At 43.0% G+C, this 21,832-nt stretch overlaps 1 protein-coding gene across 2 annotated transcripts in view; it reads right to left on the reverse strand.

Moving 5' to 3' along the window:
* The window catches only part of LOC138304304 (serine protease 27-like), a 249,567-nt gene that overhangs the window by 118,956 nt on the left and 108,779 nt on the right, over positions 1-21,832 (reverse strand). For both annotated transcript variants that reach the window (XM_069244255.1, XM_069244256.1), the window contains exon 2: positions 2,349-2,511. In XM_069244255.1, the coding sequence (XP_069100356.1) occupies positions 2,349-2,511 (163 nt within the window). The remainder of the gene's footprint in view (positions 1-2,348; positions 2,512-21,832) is intronic.

Raw genomic sequence — 21,832 nt, forward strand, 5'->3', positions numbered from 1 at the left:
AATAACACCATACTACACTCCAATCACTGATCTAACATGTATTTGTGCATTGCCGTCCATCTCACCATTTCCACAATATGGTGGCCATTATGAACAAGGCCTAGACCGCCATATTCTGAAGACAGTAGTGAACTGGCTGCAAAGCAGACAGTTCACTACCACCCACTGCCAGGCCAGATTCGACTACCGGGCCGACTGTAGGCACATTCAGCCCGGCGGTGGAGGCCAGACAGATGATGTGGGTTTATGATCCCATTTCCACCAGGGATTCCCTGGCGAGTTACTCCACCAGGTAATCTCTGGCGGAAGGCATACGGGTGACAGGAATAATCATTCCTGTCAATGGTATGTGACATGCAAGGCCACTCCCCCCTTTCTACTACACCTACCCACTGCCCAAAACCGACCCCCCAACCGACCACCCCAAAAACGGCCCCCAACCCCCAAAACCGACCCCCCAACCCTCCACCCCCAAAACCCCATGTAGGTGCCCCCAACCCAAGCTTCCCCATCCCCCACCCCTACATACAGGTCCCCCAAATGCCAACCCCCCACATCCACATGCACCCATTCACTTACACGCACACACGCATACATGCACTCAGACACACCTTTCCCCCCACATACACTCACGCACACTCGCATGCACTCACACACACACCCTTCCCTCTCGGACTGCTCCCGGAGGGAATGGGCTCCCTGGATGCTGCTCTGCCACCATCGCTGCCTCTCCATACACCACCACGTGTATCACTGCTTCATTATAGGCGTGGCGGTGTATGGTCTGACATGGCAGTGAGGGTGGAGCAGCATCCACCCCTGCACCGACCACCAGCATGGCGCATGGCGACCCTCACCACCATCAATGGCGGTGAGGCTCCATGCGTCATTATTTGGCGGGATGCCGGCCGCCAACACTGGTGGTCTTTCATTGACTGCCAGCACGGTTGGCGGCTGGCCATCCCACCAAAAATGTAAAGACCACCTATATTTGTCACCCCAGCACCCCATTACCAAAACAAACACAAAAATACAAACAACACCACTCCCTTATCATGGTTCAGTATTCCATTCTACAATGATGCTCACTTTACCAGTTCACAACAAACTTTCATGCTGAACATTGAAACGCTTGTTACTATTAAAAGCCTCATCTCTCTTGGCTTGTCAAAGACTCTTTAACTTAATTTGCTATGAGCTTCCTACTCATGAAGCCCCTGGGTCAGAAAATCTAAACTGAGGGGGTCATTATGACTTTGGCATTCCTACCACAGGACTGCTAAAGTCAGGGGGGACTCTGCCATCATACTGACAGCGTCCCCCATCATATTACAATGTTGAAGCCGAGCTGACCAGCAGGAACATTGTATTAAGATGTTCCTGTTGAGCTGACCACCGAGAACAGTGCTACGGTATTGGCCTTGGTTCCCTTAAGGGATCCAAGGCCAATACTGTAACACACCAGCACCCTCGGAATGGGCACTGTCTGCAAAGCAGACAATGCACTTCAGAGGGTGCTTGCCAGCAGCCCCTCTGTGGCCCCCAGCACTGTCTTTTAGCCAGCCTTTCCCTGGTGGGGTCCCGCCATGGAAAGGTTGGTAGAAACAGGAGTTGTGATCAGCACAGCAGCGCTGAGTTCAGCATCGCCGTGGCTGACCACGAGTTCGACCACAGTCAGCCCATCGAGAACCTTTCCCCCGGTGGTGATGGCAGTCCCCTGGGCATTGGCAATGCAGGCCCCCCTTGTGACCCCCAAAACTGTGTTTCTGCCAGCCTTTCCATGGTGGTATCCCTGCCATGGAAAGGCTGGCAGAAGCAGACTGCATGATCAGCATGACAGCACTGAGTTCAGCACCACCGAGGTTGACCATGAGACTGACAGCCGTCAGCCCATCGGGAGCTTTGTTTCCGGCAGTGACGGTGGTCCTCTGGTGGTCCGACCGCTAGGGTTGTAATGTGGCAGTCGGACTGTATGGAGTGCAGCAGTTCGACCATGTATCTGGCAGTCCTTGGACTGCCAGATTTGTAATGAGGTCCTTTAATTGCCAAGCAGGAGGGAAAAACACACTTTGACCTAGAACAAAAGAGTGAAAGGCATAAATAGTAGAAAGAAGGAGGAAGAGAAAGATGAAAAAACAATGACATAGGGGAGAAAGCAGGGATGAAAGAGAACCTGCAAGTACGCCATAAAGAGGCGGAGAGTATATCTGGCATTGAATGAAAGAGGCATGAGTTGAAATCAGGACCAAACAGCCTTGATAATCAACACCCCGACCTTTGATAGCACTACCTGTGTGCTTCTGAGTAAAGTTTTGATCCCCAGCTTCTATTAATTTAGAAGTACTTACTTCACAAAACAGTGAGCAGCAGATAATATCCATTGGTTGCTGATCACGGAACCTCCGCAGATGTGGTACCCACTCTTCCGCACACTGACTTGCCAAGGCCACTCTCCTGCCTGCGCATTCTGCCCACCAATAATGCGATCTGAAATATCAGGATCGCCACAAACTAGTAAAGAAGAAAAATTTGAATTCATGAGCAATGGAATTCACACCAATAGTTGTGCATTGCAGTGTAAATACAACAGATGAATCATAAGCATACCAGCCACACGTATTTTATATTTTTTATATTAGAGCATATATTCACGTCACCAGGAGAACAATATCAAAGAATTCCTATAAACAGACCTGTGGAAAGGAGAGCATTAGCATTAAAATAAGTACTAGCATTTAAATAACATCAGAACAAATTTCCATTCATAAATACATTCCCTTTTTATCCTTCCTACAGTACCCAGGGTGCCCAGAGGTTCAACACTAAAAACTGGAAAATATGTGAAGAGTTATTGTTTGAAAGTGCCTGCACATACAGAAAAAGAATTAGAATGGTGAGGTTAAAATTAAAGATTTTAGATGTGTTTGTATATTTTTTGGTGATTTTATATAGCATCAGCCTGGAATGAGTGCACCTGAGCAGAAAGTGCTAATTTTCAGGGATTATGTGATTTGCCAAGAATCACAGGATGCTGAGCCAAAAGGTGGGATTAAAACATGGTTCACCAGTTCTAAAGTAGGGAGGTGCGAAAACCGTGTCATTTGTTTTTGCGGATTTGAGTGAAATTTAAAATTTAAATCCATCATATTGTGCAATATTTTACCTCCAAATGCATCCTTGAGTCATTTTTGGGCCTAAAAAAAAGTACAAAAAAACAAAAGCGCTGTAAACAAAAGCTGCTCGCATTCTGTTCCCATGCGTTTGTAGTACATTTTCAAAATGAATGATGCATTCACTGTAAATTTCTACTGTGAATAATGCATAATTACGCGAAGTGACATAATACATAATTTCAGGATTACATTTAGCAGGCCTACCACAAAAATCCTAAAATCATGCAAATTTCTCCAGGATAATTTAAATTTCGCCTAGTCTTAGTCCACAGTCAGTTGTCCTGTTTGGCCATATCTCCTTACCATTTTCTTGCCTCATTTTGACATATTGAGAACATATTTGAACATTTGAGGAACTCCTTAGCTGCTGAGGCTCTACGCCCCAAGCTCATTTTTTTATGTTTGGGGCACTTCATGCATATCTTTTTTATCAAAAAGGGAATCCAGGACAAATATGAGTCATTTTTGCCAACATGTTGCAGATTCTAAAGTACCCAGCATCTGTGGATTTCTCTGGAGGGAAAAGAGAAAATAATCAAAATACTTACAAATGTGTTTCATGTTTAAAAAAAACAAACTTTAGGGTGTTAATTTAGACCAAATGTCTAAGTTTATGACTTTGGGAATCTTTACGTCCGCACTCTGGGTGGAGATCCGCCTGAGTGAGGACGTAACGATTCTACTCATAGATACCCTTTGGTGGGTTGGGACTCTGGGGTTCAAAAGGGAGGGGGTGGGGAAAGTGGAAGGAGATTGGGACAGGTCGGGCTCCAGGGTTCAAGGAGCACAGCGCCGGGTCACCATGGAGGGTTGTAAGTGGGTTTGGATAATTGGAAAGCTGGCAGCAAACAGATGGGCAATACATATTTTGCAATGTCTTGCTATAAGTTGAGAATTGTGTCATGCAATGTGAATGGCTTTAACACCAGGTTGCAATCACAAGGTATGCTGTCATGTAGGGTCTTAAAAGCTGATATAATATTTTTATAAGAGAAACAGGTAGTCGGCCTCTCCCCTTGAATAGCCTTGGATATACAACATACTTTCTATGACTCGGCGCAGGCCGCTCACCGCGGTGTTGCAATATTAATTGTACGTACAGTGCCAGTAGAAGTTTTCAAAGTTATTATGCCCCATAGACATTGTGTCTTCCCCATTGCACAAGCTTAATTTATTATTACATTATGAGACGGGGCACAAAATAATTTGTTGGGGCTTAAATTTAATCTATGATTTGTGGCTTGATATTTCACGGGTAAACAAACTTCAGAGCAAACAGAAATCTATTAGTGCGCTGCAAGGTCTTACGTGTGATTTCACACTTATCAACCCATGGCATGAGCAAAATGGCTCACTATCCCACTATACATGTCACTCAAAACAAAATAACGCAGTTAGATTTCTTTTTAATCTCACATTCTGTTTGACAGGGGATCTTGCAATTCAGAACAATGCATTCTCAGACCACTCTTTGGTTAGCCTCATAGTACTTTTAGCAGTAGCACCCATACAAAAAGTAAGGTGCTGTTTTAGTAAAGTACTTCATTTGGAGGATAGTTGGGTCACGCAGATGAAAGGAAGTTTGAAGACGTTTCCGAGGATCACTATAGATTCAGGTTTAGATTTTTCAGTTTGGGAAGCCTTAAAAGCCTTTTTCAGAGGGCAGACAATGGGGGACATTACAAGTGCGGCGATCTGGACCGCCGTCAATGCTGCAGTCCAACTGCCATATTACAGACCGCCAGGCTACTGCCAGCTCTGCCAGGATCTTGAATCCCCGCGGTCTGAAGGTGGCGGAGGTCCTATTCTGCCATGGCAGCGCTGCAAGCAGCGCTGCCCTTGGGATTACAACCTTGTTCTCTGCCAGCGTTTTCATGGTGGTAACTCCACCATGAAAAAGCTGGCAGAGAACAGGTGCAGGAGGCCACGGGGGCCCATGCACTTGGCATGGGCAGTGCATGCCCCCCCCTGGCCAGCACTATTGCAGTTGTTCACTGTCTGCTTTGCGGCAGCCACCCTCTCATGAGGCAGATGGGGTTTTCTGTCTGCCAAACTAGTAATGACCCCCAATATCTTTTTCAGCCACTCGGAAACAGGAATATTCTAGGGAACATACTGAGCTCGTCAAAAGAAGTGGCAAAAGTGCATGCCCAGGCTCAGAATAAAGCTATGTCGGAAATCTTAGATCAGGCTAAATCTGGTTCCTGAAACATCATGCCAAAACTAACATTATCAAAAAAAATATTGATCCTCAGACAAAAGTAATTTGTACACAGGCACCGGAGATTATCCAGGTATTTCTACAACATTATGCAAGAATCAATTCTTAAACCAAGAGTCCTGGCTCGGCTATCGAGGGCTGGTTAGCAAAAATTCAGATCCCCACTCTGACTTCAGCACAAGTGGATGTTATGTCCACACTGAAAACTCAGGGTGAGGTGTAGCTGCCCATTAACCCTGTGCCTAATGCCAAAGCCTGGGGGAAGGATGGATTGCTGGCAGAATTCTACAAGGTTTTTGCACGGCAACTAGCTCCATTCCTGGCATGACTTTTTAAACGGATGCTCCAAGGTGGTTCCGTACCGGGCATGTGCACTTATTCAGTGGTAGTTAGCTTTCTTAAAAAGGACAAATCGGTGGATGACCCATAATCATATCTTCCCATTAACCTTTTAAATAGCGACTACAAGCTTTTTGCAAATATATTGGCAAACAGGATCTCCTCTGTAGCATCATCAGTCATACATGGGGATCAGAACGGGTTTATACCTGGGACGCTAATGGTGTCAAACACAAATTTTCCAGTCCAAACTTTGGACTTTTTTTCCAGTCAGAATGTGAAAGCCGCCTCTATAATGCTTGACACAGAAAAGCCTTTTGATTTAGTCGAATGAGAAGTCCTGTTTGCTCTACTATGCAAATTTGCATTTCTAGATAAGTTGGTAAGTTTGTTAAACAAACTATATTACATGTCTAGAGCTTCTATATTTATAAATAACCTTTTGGCAGGGGACAAGTAGTCAAGCACGAGACGTGGCAAGGTTGCCCAATGTCTCCAATTTTATTTGCACTATTCACAGAACCTTTAGCTTGTGCTATAGATCAGGATCAATCTATTCATCCCCATTGAACAGATGCCCCCCTAGCTTAAGCTTTATGCAGATGATATTGTGCTCTATTTGGTGGTAGATAAGGGAAATATTCAGTATGCGTTAGATAAAATCATGGAATTTACGGCTTAGAGGGTTATAAATCAATCAAGCGAAGTCCAAAGCTTTGTTGTTTACCTGTTTGGCTGAGATTCTTCCTGCAGTCATGTTTGCATCTTTTCAAGCCAAGCTTCCCATCAGGTACTTGGGGGTTAGAGTTACATTAGACTATGCGGATCTCTAAAATACTATTTATAAATTTTTAATAGATAAATTACAGATGTTGCTGCAGCAATGGGACCGTCTTCGATTAACAATCACTGGACATGTCTCTTTGATGACTCTTCTGCCACTTTTTCTATTTTCCTTTGCAAATATCATCATTAAGGTCCCAAATTCCTTTTTTGAAACTAACAAAACTGATATTGGTAAATTCATCTGACAAAAGAAGCATCAAAGAGTTAGGCTTTTGATCCTGCAGTTGAATCAGGATGAGGGCAGATTATCTTTGCCATGTTTCAAAAATTACTATGAAGCAGCTTTTCTAAGCTGGTTAACTTCCTCCTCGAGAAACATATCCGGTGACAGCAACTTCTATTTAACTTCAATGTTAAATACTGCCAGGATGGATACTGTTTCTTTTAGACGGATCCCCAGGCCTCTAAAAAGGACTCGTTATAAGTCACCTCAAAAGATACTAAAGCATTTTAACTGTATTTGGCAATGATTTAGGGTGCCATATTATCACCCGGAGGTAAAACTCTAGCATTGCCCAAGTTTTGGTTTAAACCTGAGTCACGCTCCGATCGGTAGGTAGGCAACACTTGGCTATTTACGGGTGGGGGCCTTCTGCCGTAATAATCCTATTGTCTCCTGGCAAGAGCTTATTCAAGGAAATAATGACATACCTTCTAGTCTGTATTTCAGTTTTATTCTGATACAGTACATGTGCAAAGGTCGCCCAGCGGACGTTTCAGAAGCAGCTCGAGAAATATCTTGAGCTTTCCTTATCTATCGTTTCTCAGGTATATGAAATTGGTACAGAGTCCTAGCTATAGATCTAGGAGAGAACAATGTTCTGGAACATCTGAATAAAATAACGAGTGTTACTGCCAGGGTAGTAACAAGAGCACAATAGAGTTTCTATAACAAGATCACGGGGAAAGCCATTCGCGCTGCAACCTTTAAACCAATGGCTTTTTATGGCAAATGGATGTTATATTATACACCGGAAAAAATTAGTCCCATGTTCGACGGTGCTAGCGGCAGTAGTTGTCGGTGTGGGCCTGAATCAGGTGATTGGCGCCATATGATCTTCTTATGCCCTGAACTGTACAGGTTTTGGGTCCACATCTTCAATGAGATAGGGGCCTGGTCAGGGCGGGTAATTGTCTCTGATTCATTGGGGAGGTTCTTTTTGGAATTCTATTCAGTTAAGTTCCCGACTGCACTTATTCGGCACTGCTTTATATCCACCTTGATAGCTAAGTCTTTAATTCTAGCTAATTGGAAATCAAGGGTGATACTTAATATTGCTGAATGGCATTAAAAATGGCAAGGGTTAAGGGACATGAAAATCTGTATGCAAAGATTGTAGGAGCTGGTAATCGATTTAATAAAATCTGGTCAAATTGAAAGGATGGGGAGATTTAATGTTCAAATATATTTGTCTATGCCATTCACTAGTAATTTTTAAAGACATATGCTCTTTTGATGGTCTCTTAGGTGATGGTACATGGACTGAGATTTGATTCACTTATGTGATGAACTGTGATGTAAAGATACGATAATCTGTCTGCTGCCTTATGATAAATAAAGATTTTAAAAAATACTTAGTGAAGCTATTCTGCACCAAAATAGATAAATAAGAAAATAATTCCTTCAAACATGAAGCTACCATACAATAAAAGATAATTATACAGAAAACACCACAAGAATAACTATTTCTAAGAACTTAGTTGTTCTCATTATTACCACTCATGTTGTTAGTACTCAGGAGCTTAATTATAGGGAATTGGCGTTAGGCAGAGCTGCAAGTCCTCTTGCTGCGCTGCTCTACGTCAATGTGAAAGGGGAGGAATGCACCATATTTATGCAATACAGTACATTCCGTGCCTTTCCCCTTATGCTGGTGCACAATTGACTGCCTAGCACCAATGCAGGCACGCTTGCACCATGGTGCAAAGGTGTTCGCGTTGCATGCAGGATTGTTTTTGTGCAGTACGTTGAACCTTCATGCACAAGAACAATCCCAAGAGGCGTTTTCCTCTTTCTATGTGTGCTGCAGAATGCAGCACGCATGGAAAGAAGATAAAATGAGGAGAAATAAACATGTTTCTCCTCGTTACGCCTCCCCTGGGGAGGCGTAAGGTTTTGCTGCTTCCTTGGTTTACATGACTAAGTAAATCTGGGGCACCATCAAAATCCATGGGTTTTGCCTGGAAACACCCACTGAAACACCCATTGTACACCTCCTTGGTGCACAGTAAGCCAACGCAGCAACTTGCGCTGCTTTGTCTTACTCCATATATATGAGGCCATTCCAAGTCAAGTGAAGTGGCTTTGTGTGGCCCTATAGATACGGTTGATGGAGATGTTTGTGCCACCGGAGCATCAGAAAAAGTGATGCTCCGGTGGCACAAACCTCTCAGAAATAAGCCCCTCAGTTTTTAGACTGTAGATAGATGGAATATTTAGTCAGCCCTTACTAGACTGCAGGCAGTGATTTGAAGATCTTGTGGCAGGTGCTTAAATGAGCTGGTTTGGATAACCACATTTGTTATAGCAATGTGTCAGGGAAAATGTGACACTTTTTCGGGAAGACTTTGGGCAGATTGTTCCCCAAAAAGATTTTTTGGTCTTACCCAAGTGCAACTTTAGCTGTCTGGTGACGAAGACCTATTTTCTAAAATACAGTAATTTGCATGGGCATTGTGACAGGCCTTTGCTCATGATTAGATAAAAACTCTGTATTCTGCTCTTTATTCACTTGCTTTTCTCCAAAGTCTTGAGTTTGTTCTGCTCCTGATCCATAGCTTCTCTAAATCATGTTTGACTGAGTGAATTGCATCTTTTCACTACTGACGTGAGAATATTTCTACACTTTTTCAGTACTCTATAGTAGTGCATCATGTTTTCTATCTCTTCCAATCCCCCTCCTAAGCATTGGGAAAGTCAAAAAGCTCTCAAGTGAGCCCTATTTACGTTGCTGGTGCGTTGATGTTATTTTTTAAATGAAAACACACTCCACACGTGGACCAGTTTGAGTATAATTACATATTACAATACAAAGTTGCAAACTGTACTGTTGCTAGTCAGGGACAATTTTAATTTCCAAACAGGAAGTGTTTTATATGATATTTTTAAATATTACTAATTTTATATCATATCTCTACACCAAAGAATAAATACTAATACCTCAGTTGTCTACGGTAATTGTATTATTCTGAGTGCTTCTGTACCTAGATCATTTCCATAGTGAGGAGACGTCGAGCCTCGGTAGACATACCCTAGAGAAAAGAAAAGCCGATAAAAGACCCTCTCAGCTTCCTCTTTGGTTGACTCAAACCTGCTCTTTTTTCAATGTAGCCTTCAGAGTGAGGTGAGGGGAAATAATATTCTAGCCAAAAAGCACTTGGTTGTTGGAATTACAGGTAACTGATTGAGACATTACCTGCTTGTGATTTCTTTTGCCACAATTAATAGCTTAGCGTGATGCAACAAACAATAAGTGATCAGGATAATGGAATTTCACTGCTGAACAGCATTATTTTCTTTAAACTACAGGTTGTCTTTCTACTTCACGTCCTAGATGCGAGTACCTTTGCGTCAAAATCGTTCTGAATCTCCGTGTTTTACATTGTCCTATAATGCTCGATGGAGGTTGAGGCGGTAACATAGGTTGCTGCCCCCTCTCTGCCAAGGAAGCTCTTTGAGACTTTGTCATAGGGGTTGATTTGCTTCTTGTTGACCTTCCCTCAAGCCCCGGTGGAAGAGTCACCCTGACTCCATACATGTTAGAGCTATTGTAGATTGCATTGGACTACTGAGCGTCTGAGTTCATGATTGGATCCTTTCATTACAAGACTGAACTTGACAAAGACAGCATTAGAGCTTTGGTCATGATGTCTATTATCCTTTCCAAATAAATCAAAAAGGCTTTTTCACATTAAGTAAATTGAGCTCAAGGTCATCAGAAGACTGAGGTTCTGGAAAGAAACTGGCAAAATCGTCTTTTGTTCTGTATGGAACGGGAGGTTTAGCTTGGGGAGGAAGGATCAATCCATAACATAACCCTATCTTCAAAGAAATGAAAAACATGTTTTTGAAGGATCAAGATCCCAATTCTCCCCGCTTCCTGCTGGAGGTAATAACAATAAGGAAGACAGTTGTATCACTGACCATGGCACAACCAGCACGTATGGCTGAGTCCATTGGCTCCTCATAGCAGACTACAAGCATAACAAACATAATCACATGCAGGAGCAACTGCTCAGCAGCAACCCAAACGTGTGTATTGGACGAGACACAACAAAACAGGACAGTGACAAGGTGGCAGGATTGTGTATGGGCGTATCTATTCAAGAGGCTGTGTATAACGTGTCTCAGTGCCCCCTCACTATTTAATCGTGGCAAAAGAAGGCACAACAATGTAATGGTGCACTCACAGGACCTTTTCCACCACCTCAGAGCTAGTTTCAGAATTGTGATAATGTACTCACCAAGAAAAACAGTATCAGTCAGTTTACAATAAGCAAAGATATTTACCGGGGTCTCATACTTAACATTCAACCATATTTTCTTATTGACCTCAGTTTCCTGGGGTCAGGTTTACCACTATACCTATAGAGGGACGAGATATAAATACCTCAAGGGAGGATAGAAAATCCTGCTACCTGTTGACCCAACTCGTTTCTAGATGGCTTCTGAAAAATCTTTAGGAAACTGCTACTATCCCGGCTGGAGACTTGGATGGAGAATAATCAGACAATATTGCATCTCGAGGCCGGTTTTCACAAATTATAAAGTACCATACACCAAGTGATGAGGTTAATCATGGCATGCTTGAAGTGTATGACCCTGCAAAACGTCCTCCTTTTCTTGGCCTTTATAGACCTAAATACGACATTCGACTGTGTGGACTGGACAGTACTCTGGAGTATCTTGGAGGAACAAGGCCTTCCTACGAAACTCAGGAGACTGTTGAAAGGCCTACATCATGACAATAACTCAAGAGTAAAATATGGAAACAAGGGCAAATGCACTATGAGTTCAAAATAAACCTGAGTGAGAGAGGGCTGTGTACTCACACCAGCAATATTTAAAATGTATATCAAGTGAATAGTAAAATCCCTCAATAACCTTGGCTTTGTCATTCCATAGCCAGAGGACAAGCATATTCTGATCCTGCTATTTGCAGATGATTCAGTAATGCTTGCACACACAGAACAGTCACAGGGGCGGCTGGTATGCACTTGCAAAATAGGCATAGCCCCGCCATTCATGGGAAAAGATCATGGATGGAAGAAACACATGAGCATCTCGCACTGTTGGCTGGCTGCTTGGTGATGAAGCAGGATACAGACTGTGTATTTTGGAGGGGTCAGGGGTTTCGGTAGTGCACCGGTTCACTTGCCCTTAAACAAAAAGGCCAGAAAGCCGACATTAAAAGTGGGGCGTGGCCATTCTACAGTCCAGTGGGGAATGTATGCAAGGGGTCATTTAGCCCTTTGGTCCAAGGTGGAGTCAGCAATGCAGAGCACCGTAACAGCATGGAGCAAGGAGCAGGGAGGGATAACAAAACCAAAGTAGGGATAGGGAGGTTGTGCTAAATTGCCAATGGTGGTAGGCAGTGACTAAGGTTGGTTGTTAGGAAGGGCTGTGGAGAAGTTCAACAGCAACGTTATTTCCAGACTTCCTCAGATCGGGCGGTCATGTAGAGGCAGTACTGATGGCTGCTGGACTTTCAGAGTAGGACTGATTGTATAGCCGATGAGTGTGCCCTTTGTGGTTACCAATGCCTTTCATTTTCTGTTGTTGGACCACTGTAATCCCGCTTTTTTTGCTTTGAGATTGAATTTGACATTCGGACTGAGGATGTGGAGTTAGGGACAGAGCTACTGACTTTGGAGCTGGAGAACCAGGTTTGAGTCTCTCTTCCGCTCAACATCCTTTGATACTTGGTAAATCAATTCATCTCCTTATGCCAAAAAATAAATGAATGTGTGTTTGTGTAATGTAATTGGTGCTTAGTAAAGTGCTCCAATACCTTTGGGTCGAGTTAGCGCTATAAAAAACAGTAAAAAAATACGTATCTAAAGAGAATACACCAAATTTAGATATGCTGCTAATTGACCATGGTCAGCATCAGCAACTCCTGCTGCAGTCTGGTGGTGGAGGCCTCGCCTCAGGCTCAAAGGCCCCACCCAAAAATGGAACACAGGTGGGTCAAAGCAGGACGTGATGGGGGAGAGTGCTGTGCATGGAAAGAGTGGCAACCACAGCCTCAGGTTCCCTTAACACTGCAAAGAATATGCAGAATTACAATACACAGCCCCATGATGGAGACAGAGAATTTGATGTGTCACTAGAATAGTGGAAACACTAGAGGCAAAGAGGGAGAGGAAGTGTATGAGACTCGCCCAACCTGCCTATCAGCATCTGTTTAGAGTTGTATTCACTAGGGCCATTAGCTGTACCTGGGTGACTCAGACACAGTGCTTTGAAACACTAAGGCCATGATGGGCAGCTAAGCTGCCTTACAGCACAACAAGCATAGGCCATAAGAGTGTCAGATTTTAACAAGTGACTTAAAAATGGCTACACTGCTGTGGCAATTGGTGTGCACAAACAGCAAGGCGACATTTTTTGAACCTCCAAAAATCCTTACACCTGGGGCTGCACCCGGGGAAGCAATCCTAGTGCATGATTCTATTCTGCCACCCTTTCTTGGAAAGAGACATTATTTGCAGTGCTCACAATCACAAAAAGGGGTTTACACTGATAGGTTTTTTTTTTTTTTTTAAAAGAAGAATCAAGCAGATGCCTTGGAAAACCCTGGCAACACCACAAGTAACAGAAATCATGAAATGATCCTTTGGGTGAGTTAACAAAATAGTAACATATGAAAAGGGTCATTGTCCAGTAAAGACCAGTCCGGGATCTCTAGAGGGGACTGTCCATCTGCCCTAATTCTTGCGATTTTGGGTCCATTGCATTCTTGGGTTCATTGTGCCATCCCATGCAGACAAAGAAGCAGTCTGGGTAAAGAAATACATTATTGAGCTTTCATATGAACAGTTCTAGAACCATAATACACAATCACTGTGCTAGGTATAGTATTGGTTCTTTCAAACACCACTCATAACTTGTGAGACATCCCTCCCCATTAGATACCATTGTTCTACAGGGTCAGAAGCTCCTAAAGCTGACCTATGGAGTGTGATGGAAGACAACGGCATAGTTCAGGAACGTTTCTTGCTTTCTTGGTCAATTGTCTTATGCCAAATGGCCAGGGGAGTCATACTCTGGCGGTATTTGTTAGTACGAAGCCCAAAATAAACCAGCTAGGCCCATGTTTTTCAATACTTCTTGTATGAGGGAATGCACTTCCCGTACCTCCCGTTCAGTTAAGGCCGTGCCCACATTTTCAACTCGACTTCACCTTTCCACCCCACCACTTTTAAACCCACCAGCCGCCATTGAAAAGTCAATGCACCACCTTGTAGAAGATTTTGAGTAATTCTGCAGTAAAAGGGAGTTAACTACTAAAACATTAAAAAACTAAATAAATGATAATTACACCCAAATTGAAGCTACTTTCATTTCATTTCTACAGCAAACCAATATAAAGAATACAGCCTATGATTAATTGGGCATACATATCAATTATCAGCTCAGCTGGATTAATCAATCAGTTATGTCCAAAACCATTCTGAGCCAACAGACCAGCGCAGGATCAAGATTCACAAACAAATGTGGAAATTGATTAATTTTAATTAAGCCAGCTTTAATTGCCTACAAAAACAAAAGCTCTTGCAGAAAACTCGGACGGCGTGGACATCTGGGGATAGACAAATGCGCAGTCGCTACAAAAGCTTAAAATCATTTGTATGTTGTGCCTATGGTCAGTATTTCCGACACAGCACTAAGAACGCAGCTGTGGATGGTGCCACTAGAAGATCATCTTTCTGTTTGCTCAGTGTGATACTGGGTTCGAGCCTGGACCAGCGCACCTCTTGCCGTATGTCGGAAGGCACCGTAGGATCTCAGTAAAAGCCAAAAGCATAATAGCTTACTTTGGTTCTGGGAACATAGAGCATATTCTCACGGTAATTGGCTTGACATAGCTATTGGACAATCCAGGACAGATGAGCAAGGCTCACCTACAAATGGTGAAATAAATACTCGGCGCACACGAGGAGGAATGAGGAGGCGAGGAAAAGTATTCTTCTTATGAACTATTTGAAACTAAAACCAAAGCTTCCTTGAGAGCCGTTCTTGGATCGGATATTTCCAGCAGAGAAAAGGGCTCAATATCTCAGGTTTAGGTCAGGAACTCTCTAGGTGCCGTCCTGCACCATGACATGGTCCAGTGGTAGTAGATCTGATATTTGCCACTGCTCTCTAGGAAGCATAGAAACGATTATGCACTTCAGGCTGCTGTGTAATACTCCATTGAAAATCCAAAGTTAATGCCTTCGAGGTGCAGTAACATTTTGATATAGAACAGATAGATCATAAGGAAATCAGTCAGACAGTATTACTGCCTCCTATATATGTGCAGTGTGGAAAGCTAGAAGATCTGATAAAGACAGACCAAAAGATCAGGTATAGAAGTCACACAAACACTCTGAAATGACCGTTTGTAAATTCATGCCTTTTTTGCATGAGAGCATTACTGTTACGCAGCATTGTTTTAAATTAACAGAAGAAGGTGAAATATAAAACAGAGGGGATATACAGAAATAAAATACTACTCACAACAGAATGAAAAAGAGGCAGAAATACCTTGTACTAGCTTGAACAGTAAATGTGCACGTAGAGAACGAATGGACGATAATCCTACATTCGATTTAAAGTTACTGTTTTTTTAGGCTAAAATGGCGTTAGTTACAAGTGATCCAGTATTTCTGGCTACAGATCCACAACCAAAAAGTGAATGGAAACATGCCTAGAAAACAGACCATTATTGGGAGCAAAAATGCAGAAATCACTACATTTAATTCCCGTTCCTGATGTAAAAACTTGCAAAGGTCCATTAATGATGGGGGGGGATACCCCTCAGTTTTGTGAGACTGTGTGATAATGCCATGCCTTATTACTGGGCCCTTTCTAATGGGGTGCACAGTGGGAAGTATAATAAAATCGGTGTGTAGATTGGACGCATAAGCCTCAGGAAGTGGAGGTGACCCATGGTCTGCATTCAGTGTCCAAACCGCAGTTTGTAGTGATGGAGTCTGGGCTGGAGTGCTTCATAAACTGAGTACAAAAAAACCAGAAATCTGGCACTTAGACTGGAAAATATATTAAACTCTGCAAGTGTCCAGTGCATAATCTATAAAAGAGTACGTGCTGGATCCAAAGTTACGCTCAGAAGGTCGTGGCAAGTGCTGTCAAAGGTTAAGGTGCCATACAGTAAGGCTACCTAATCTTGAATCCACCTCATGTCTCTTTTATCGAACACCAGGCGCTCCTTGCCTCTTTATTTCACGCTTGCAGGTTCTCTTTCACCCCTGCGTTGTCCTTTCGTCACTATTTTCCCTCCGCTCTCTTCTTCCTTCCCCCACCTCCCGTCTATGTTTTCTCTCTCTCGCTGGAAAAATAATTGCTGGTCCACACAGACAAGAACCTGTGGGCCCTAGTGCAGCCACTTGCTCAAAAATCTTGGTCTATTGGTAGAAAATAAGCTATCTTTCGAAGCACAGGCAAAAGTTGTGGCAAGCACATGTTTTGGTCTTTGGCGGAGTCTGAAACCTAATCTTGGTCTCATGGACCCTTGTGTTCGTCAGATCACTGCAAGGCAGCTATTCTATTGTGCTTGGATTATTGCAATATTTTATACCTAGGCGCAAGTAAAGCAGTAATTGGCAGACTCCAGCTTGCCCAATTTGCTGCAGCCATGTTGCTGTTTGCTTCAGTTCAGCCTCTGGCCTGCTTAAGAATCCACACTGGCTTCCAGTGGAGAAGCTGGGCAGTTTAAAGCACTTTGCATTGTTCACAAAATTCTATCCGCCCAGGTGGCTCCTATTTTGTTTGGCAAGTATTGTGTTCCTATATCAGCCGTATTGTCCTCCACAATCAGCTAATCTTAAACTGGCCTCTGTTTCTCGGTTTGCGAGAGTACGATCAGGTGGACACTTTTTTCGAGTTCAGGCTCCTTGTCTTTGGAATTCCCTTCCTTTTGATATTAGGAATATCTTGAACAATTTATGTTTATCTTGTCCTAGGACTAGCGCTGGAAAGCCCTTTCTCTGGGAAGCCATGCGCTTTACAAAACGTCTATCATACCAAACCTCTAACACAACATTAGGCACTGAGCAAGCCTATCATTCTGGAGCGAGAGGTTTATGCTTGACTATGAAATCGAGTTACATGTTTTCATAACTCTTTGGTTCATCTGTGCTGAATGGAACTTTCAGCTCCTGCCCAAGGTGCTAAAAGTAAATTTGAGAAAAAGTCATCAAATAAAACTGTCTGACAGGGAGGAATGCTGAACGGTGACAAGAAAGGATCTTAAGGTGAATCCTTCATTGCAGTACGAGTTAATGGTGGTCAATCTGCCGCCCCGAAGTCAAAGTTGAAGGAGTATGTGGATTAGGGTCTCGTGGGTATTGAATGATACCAAAATAAGAAGCCCAGGTCGAAATCTAATAATTGTACTTGACATCGAAGGTAGTAATGTTTTAGGGCAATGCTTATGTGACTGGGTGATGTTCCAGGCAGATACTGTCGCCATCTTGACTTATTTGTCCTACATTACTGCATGAAGGAAGAACATCTCTAAGTAAATAAAACCAGTAGTTAGGACTGAGAACAACATTTTAACAACACTGTTTTAGTTACAAAGGTATGTCTCAAATATTTTCTGAAAATTAAGTTAAAAATACTAAGCAGCAATACGAGTAATATAGCGTGACGGGATAAGGAGTTTGTCTATTCAGTGGCACTACAGCAAGAAAATGAGCTTTGTTTTTGAGAAAGATGCTTACTATAAATAGAAATGTACATTAACATATTCAAACACATTTAGATGTATCTATGTATATATATACTTTAATGCTCTTTGGCAAATCTCCGCAAAACCTTTATCCATCTTTTATATACCTCAGCTCCTCCCTGAAAATGTCTGGGTGTTCCATCAGGATGGGGCTAAGCAAAAGGGGATGATCTCAAAACATCATTTTGCCATGTTATTTCCCATTGAACATTTTGGGATTGATAAAGAAAAAAACACAACCAAACATAATTACACCAAATTTTGCAGAAAGTTAGAACTTTACTCAGAAAGTTTTCAGACTTTTTTTGTGAGATTTCTGTTTAAAGAGATGCCTGGGCTAGGCTTCAAACAGTTAAAAACAAGTACATTTGAATGATAGGCCCATAGGACTTCTGGTTAGGGTTTTGATTGGCTGAGAGGGTGTTTTCTCCAATTCACGGTTTTAGTCCCTCATGACCAAGTTATCTCATTGGCCATTGCACAAAAAGTTGCAGCTTCTGTTACAGGCCCCTGTGTCTTGAATTTGAAGAATAAATAATATAAGGTGGTGGGGTTGGGTTACCCTGACCCCCTGGTACTACTGGGGGGACCCAGAGGGAATCCCTGAGGGACCAAAAATGAAATAAATTGTATTGTGGGTGCTGCTGTACAGGCCCTAGAGCCAACCTCTCCACCATATATGGCTGAAGGCCTTGCACACTGGAGTTTGGGAATCCATTGGAGGCAGGGCGCATATGGGGCACTGGGTCCAGGGCCTACCTGTTGGCCAGGCCCTGCACCCAATCCCCTGCCATGTACAGCCGAAGGCTGTAGCCTGACCAGATATTATCCTCCGGCAAACCCACAGCTGCACAAGGACAAAAGCTGTGCTCAGGTGGAGAGTTGGGTGAATATGATAAAGAAACACAGAAATCCACTTAATACAGTGAATGAACCAAAGGTTAAACTGATGATATAGTTAGGAATGGTAATAAGATTTTACTTGACATTAAAAATTCTCAAAGCAATGAAAAAAACAAACGGTATGAGGTATAAAGATTTTAGCATACATTTACAAAAAACTAGAAATTCAGAGAGGAAACAACACTTGAGGTGATAGTATATTTATATGTTGAAAGGAAACCAAAAATAAAGTTAAAAAAAAATGAATTTCCCCTGTTATACTTTCCTGTGCAAGCTCTACCATTTACTATATTTTAGCTAGTTTCTTGGTTGCAACTAGGGAATCCATAAAACCTGGGTACACTTAGAAAGCCCAATATTTGGGCAAAAGTAGCCAAAACTGGTCTAGATGCCTTTCGGAGAAAAACATTTATGAAGGCTGTAAGAAATTTGGTCATGGATTGAGGGGGTGAAACCCTTCTCAAGCAGGAGCAAAATCCTTGCCAGGGGGAAGGCACAGACAAACCCCAAATTAACCTGTGCTCAACCCTCTGATAGCTTAGCAAAGTGCAGTCATTCTTAACTTAGAGGCAATGTGCAAAGTATTATGCAGCACTTCAAACAGTAATAAAATGAAAACAAAACACAACAAAAACCCGACACCAATTTAGCAAAATAGAATACAGTTTAATGAATTAAACAAGACCAAAACAACAAAAATCCATTCAATGGAACTGGAGATATGCAATTTTAAATATATTTAAGGGAAAATAGCATCAAAAAGGCCAAAGCGGAAGCTGTGTATATCTGGTTATGGTAGACAGGAAAAAATTCCCAAGTTCAAGCCAACTGTGATGGAGCTCGGGCCGGCTACAGGGACCCAGTTAGGCTGGTGAACAAAAGTAGCTTATCCCCTTTGCTGCCAGGCCTTTTCCCCCTCCTGTGCGGAGCCTTTTTTTGGCTATTTGGAGCAATTCGCGCTTAGGCCCTCATAACTTTTTGTTCACATAAGCTACCCACGCCAAATTTGCGTCCTTTTTTTCCAACATCCTAGGGATTCTAGAGGTACCCAGACTTTGTGGGTTCCCCAGAAGGAGGCCAAGAAATTAGCCAAAAAACAGTGAAAATTTTGTTTTTTTCAAAAAAATTGGAAAAATGGGCTGCAGAAGAAGGCTTGTGGTTTTTCCCCTGAAAAGGGCATCAACAAAGGGTTTGCTGTGCTAAAATCACCCGCTTCCCAGCTTTCAGGAACAGGCAGACTTGAATCAGAAAACCCAATTTTTCAACACAATTTTGGCATTTTACTGGGACATACCCCATTTTTACGATTTTTTGTGCTTTCAGCTTCCTTCCAGTCAGTGACAGAAATGGGCATGAAACCAATGCTGGATCCCAGAAACCGCAACATTTCTGAAAAGTAGACAAAATTCTGAATTCAGCAAGGGGTAATTTGTGTAGATCCTACAAGGGTTTCCTACAGAAAATAACAACTGAAAAAGAAAAATATTGAAATTGAGGTGAAAAAAACATCACTTTTTCTCTGCGTTTTACTCTGTAACTTTTACCTGCAATGTCAGATTTTCAAAAGCAATATACCGTTACGTCTGCTGGACTCTTCTGGTTGCGGGGATATATGGGGCTTGTAGGTTCATCAAGAACTCTAGGTACCCAGAGCCAATAAATGACCTGCACCCTGCAGTGGGTTTTCATTCTATGCCGGGTATACAGCAATTCATTTGCTGAAATATAAAGAGTAAAAAATAGCTATCAAGAAAACCTTTGTATTTCCAAAATGGGCACAAGATAAGGTGTTGAGAAGCAGTGGTTATTTGCACATCTCTGAATTCCGGGGTGCCCATACTAGCATGTGAATTACAGGGCATTTCTCAAATAGACGTCTTTTTTACACACTGTCTTACATTTGGAAGGGAAAAATGTAGAGAAAAACAAGGGGCAATAACACTTGTTTTGCTATTCTATGTTCCCCCAAGTCTCCCAATAAAAATGATACCTCACTTGTGTGGGTAGGCCTAGCACCCGCAACAGGATATGCCCCAAAACACAACGTGGACACATCACAGAAAACAGAGCTGTTTTTAGCAAAGTGCCTACCTGTAGATTTTGGCCTCTAGCTCAGCCGCCACCTAGGGAAACCTACCAAACCTGTGCATTTCTGAAAACTAGAGACCCAGGGGAATCCAAGATGGGGTGACGTGTGTGGCTCGGACCAGGTTCTGTTACCCAGAATCCTTTGCAAACCTCAAAATTTGGCTAAAAAACTCATGTTCCTCACATTTCTGTGGCATAAAGTTCTGGATTCTGAGAGGAGCCACAAATTTCCTTCCACCCAGCGTTCCCCCACGTCTCCCGATAAAAATGATACCTCACTTGTGTGGGTAGGCCTAGCGCCCGCGACAGGTAACGACCCAAAGCGCAACGTGGACACATCCAAATTTGTGAAGGAAAACAGAGGTGGTTTTTGCAAAGTGCCTACCTGTAGATTTTGGCCTGTAGCTCAGCCGCCACCTAGGGAAACTTACCAAACCTGTGCATTTCTGAAAACTAGAGACCTAGGGGAATCCAAGATGGGGTGACTTGTGTGGCTCGGACCAGGTTCTTTTACCCAGAATCCTTTGCAAACCTCAAAATTTGGCTAAAAAAACACATGTTCCTCACATTTCTGTGGCAGAAGGTTCTGGAATCTGCGAGGAGCCACAAATTTCCTTGCACCCAGCGTTCCCCCACGTCTCCCGATAAAAATGATACCTCACTTGTGTGGGTAGGCCTAGCGCCCACGACAGGAAACGCCCCAAAGCGCAATGTGGACACATCCACATTTTTGAAGGAAAACAGAGGTGTTTTTTGCAAAGTGCCTACCTGTAGATTTTGGCCTGTAGCTCAGCCGCCACCTAAGGAAACCTACCAAACCTGTGCATTTCTGAAAACTAGAGACGTAGGGGAATCCAAGATGGGGTGACTTGTGTGGCTTGGACCAGGTTCTGTTACCCAGAATCCTTTGCAAACCTCAAAATTTGGCTAAAAAAACACATGTTCCTCACATTTCTGTGGCAGAAAGTTGTGGAATCTGAGAGGAGCCACAAATTTCCTTCCCCCCAGCGTTCCCCCACGTCTCCCGATAAAAATGATACCTCACTTGTGTGGGTAGGCCTAGCGCCCGCGACAGGAAACGCCCCAAAGCGCAACGTGGACACATCCAAATTTTTGAAGGAAAACACAGGTGTTTTTTGCAAAGTGCCTACCTGTAGATTTTGGCCTGTAGCTCAGCCGCCACCTATGGAAACCTACCAAACCTGTGCATTTCTAAAAACTAGAGACCTAGGGGAATCCAAGATGGGGTGACTTGTGTGGCTCGGACAAGGTTCTGTTACCTAGAATCCTTTGCAAACCTC

This window comes from Pleurodeles waltl, chromosome 7 (genome assembly GCF_031143425.1).
Source record: "Pleurodeles waltl isolate 20211129_DDA chromosome 7, aPleWal1.hap1.20221129, whole genome shotgun sequence".
Lineage (NCBI taxonomy): Eukaryota > Metazoa > Chordata > Amphibia > Caudata > Salamandridae > Pleurodeles > Pleurodeles waltl.